This window comes from Pundamilia nyererei, unplaced genomic scaffold (genome assembly GCF_000239375.1).
Source record: "Pundamilia nyererei isolate P.nyererei 1_Seehausen unplaced genomic scaffold, PunNye1.0 scaffold04481, whole genome shotgun sequence".
In the NCBI taxonomy this organism is placed as follows: Eukaryota; Metazoa; Chordata; class Actinopteri; order Cichliformes; family Cichlidae; genus Pundamilia; species Pundamilia nyererei.
The window spans coordinates 1-1,782 of record NW_005191882.1 but is presented as its reverse complement, the minus strand read 5'-3'; the positions used below and the strand labels follow the sequence as shown (position 1 = coordinate 1,782).

At 37.8% G+C, this 1,782-nt stretch overlaps 1 protein-coding gene across 1 annotated transcript; it reads right to left on the bottom strand.

Annotated features, from left to right (window-relative positions):
* Positions 1-180: 180 nt before the first annotated feature.
* Positions 181-1,508, bottom strand: csmd1a (CUB and Sushi multiple domains 1a; the record flags this gene model as incomplete). The annotated part of the gene is made up of 2 exons (XM_005755894.1): positions 181-392; positions 1,270-1,508. Coding segments are annotated over 2 exons (451 nt in total), but the record flags the coding sequence as incomplete, so codon positions are not given.
* Positions 1,509-1,782: the final 274 nt, after the last annotated feature.

The following is a 1,782-nucleotide window of genomic DNA, read 5'->3' as shown; positions in this document are numbered from 1 at the left end:
AAAAAAAAACACATAAAAGATGACAATACCACTAAAGCTTTAAGTGTCAGTGATGATTGTGTGTGCCTCTGTTTTCATTATATATTTACCGCTCGACACATGGTGCCTCAGTCATGCTGATTTGTACAAAGACCCCTGCGTTATCTGGCTCAGCATTGCAATCTGTGTGTGAGATGTGTCTTACCATATGCTTGGTGCTTCTGTCCCGCTGATTTCCAGGAAATCATATTTGTCCTCTAATAAGAAGTCATTGAAGACGAGAGCTATGGTGTCCCCGGGCTCAGCAAGGATTGACCACGTACAGTCCAGGTTGTTGTCGTACTCTGCTGGGTATCCAGGGCTGGTTATTGAACCCGCGGTGCCTCGTAACGTACCGCCACACGCTCCCTCGGCTGGTTAGAAACAGATGAAACGAATGCTATTTTTATTATTTCATATACTGATTTTGTAACTTAACTTCTTGGCCTTCTTGGGTTGGCTTATCATTTATTTCATGTTTTTTGTGTCAATAAAGTTTTCACACATTAAAAACCACACTTTTTGACACATGCCTCTCTAACATTAGCAGACAAATAAACACAATGCACACACTATGAGCTGAAATAAATACAGTATTGTCATTCTCACATCATCACTATGATTTAGATCATCTGTTAATTTTCATTCACAACTACTCATTTAGTAAACCCTCAATAGAGCTATTCAACCATCTACTCACTCTAATGGAAGACATATGAACAGATCTGTTCTTGTCTGTAGACTAATGAACCATTAAAGGGGCTTTACTTAAGGATGTTGGGCACCATCTGGTTGATACAGTAGTTTGTGATGTAATTTGAGGCAGACTTTTCTGTGCTTTGGAAGCAATCAATACACAGGGGCTCTCATCTTCTGGCTAATGACCCTTATGTCAAGTTTCTTCAGTTCTCATGATCTTAGCGATGTGATTTTTTTTCTCATCTTTTACTTTCATGGCTATAATTGGTGAACAGTTTTTCATTTCCCTCAATCGGAGCTTAGTTCAGTTCAAATGAAAGAACTGAAAGACTCCAATGGAGACAATGGAAAGTACATACAGTTTACTTTTGAACTTAGCTTTGGGTCATGATTATGTGAAAGGTATCTTGTCAGTTTCGTTTAAGTAAAAAGAATGGTTTCCATCTTCTAAACTGTATTTACTGCAAGTCCTTTGAACGGCATTACTAAAAAATTTCTAGAAGCAATATCAATGAATTGAAAATGGAAAGAAAGAAAGAAAAAATGTCTTGCCTCTGCAAAAAGGCGATGGGAAGTCCCATTGTGCTCCACTTCCAGGCGATACGATGCATGTGAGGATACTGTGTCCTTCCAATACAAACCCTGACTCACAGCTGTATCGGATTTTATCCCCCATGTTGTACCGCGAGCCATGAATGACTCCATTTGGAATGAGACCAGGGGTGCCACATGTATGACTCGGCAGCACTGAAACAAAGAGAAGAGCAGACAGAGAAAATCGTTTATTACCTCTAAAATATCCATTAATTTAACTATTTGTTATAGTGAAAAATAACCAACCAAGAAGTTCTTGCAGTATTTTTTAATATTCGAGTGTTAGTGTGGCTTGTTACCACATAAAACAGCTCAACTATAGATCTATTAGTCAGTCAGGGTTACTGAGCAATTTGTGTTTACTTTGAAGCGGTAAAAATATCCAGCACAAAATAAGCAAAATGCTTTGAGTTCAGCATTTTGCTTTTATTTGTCTTAATCAGTTAATTATTAAATATACTATATTTTACA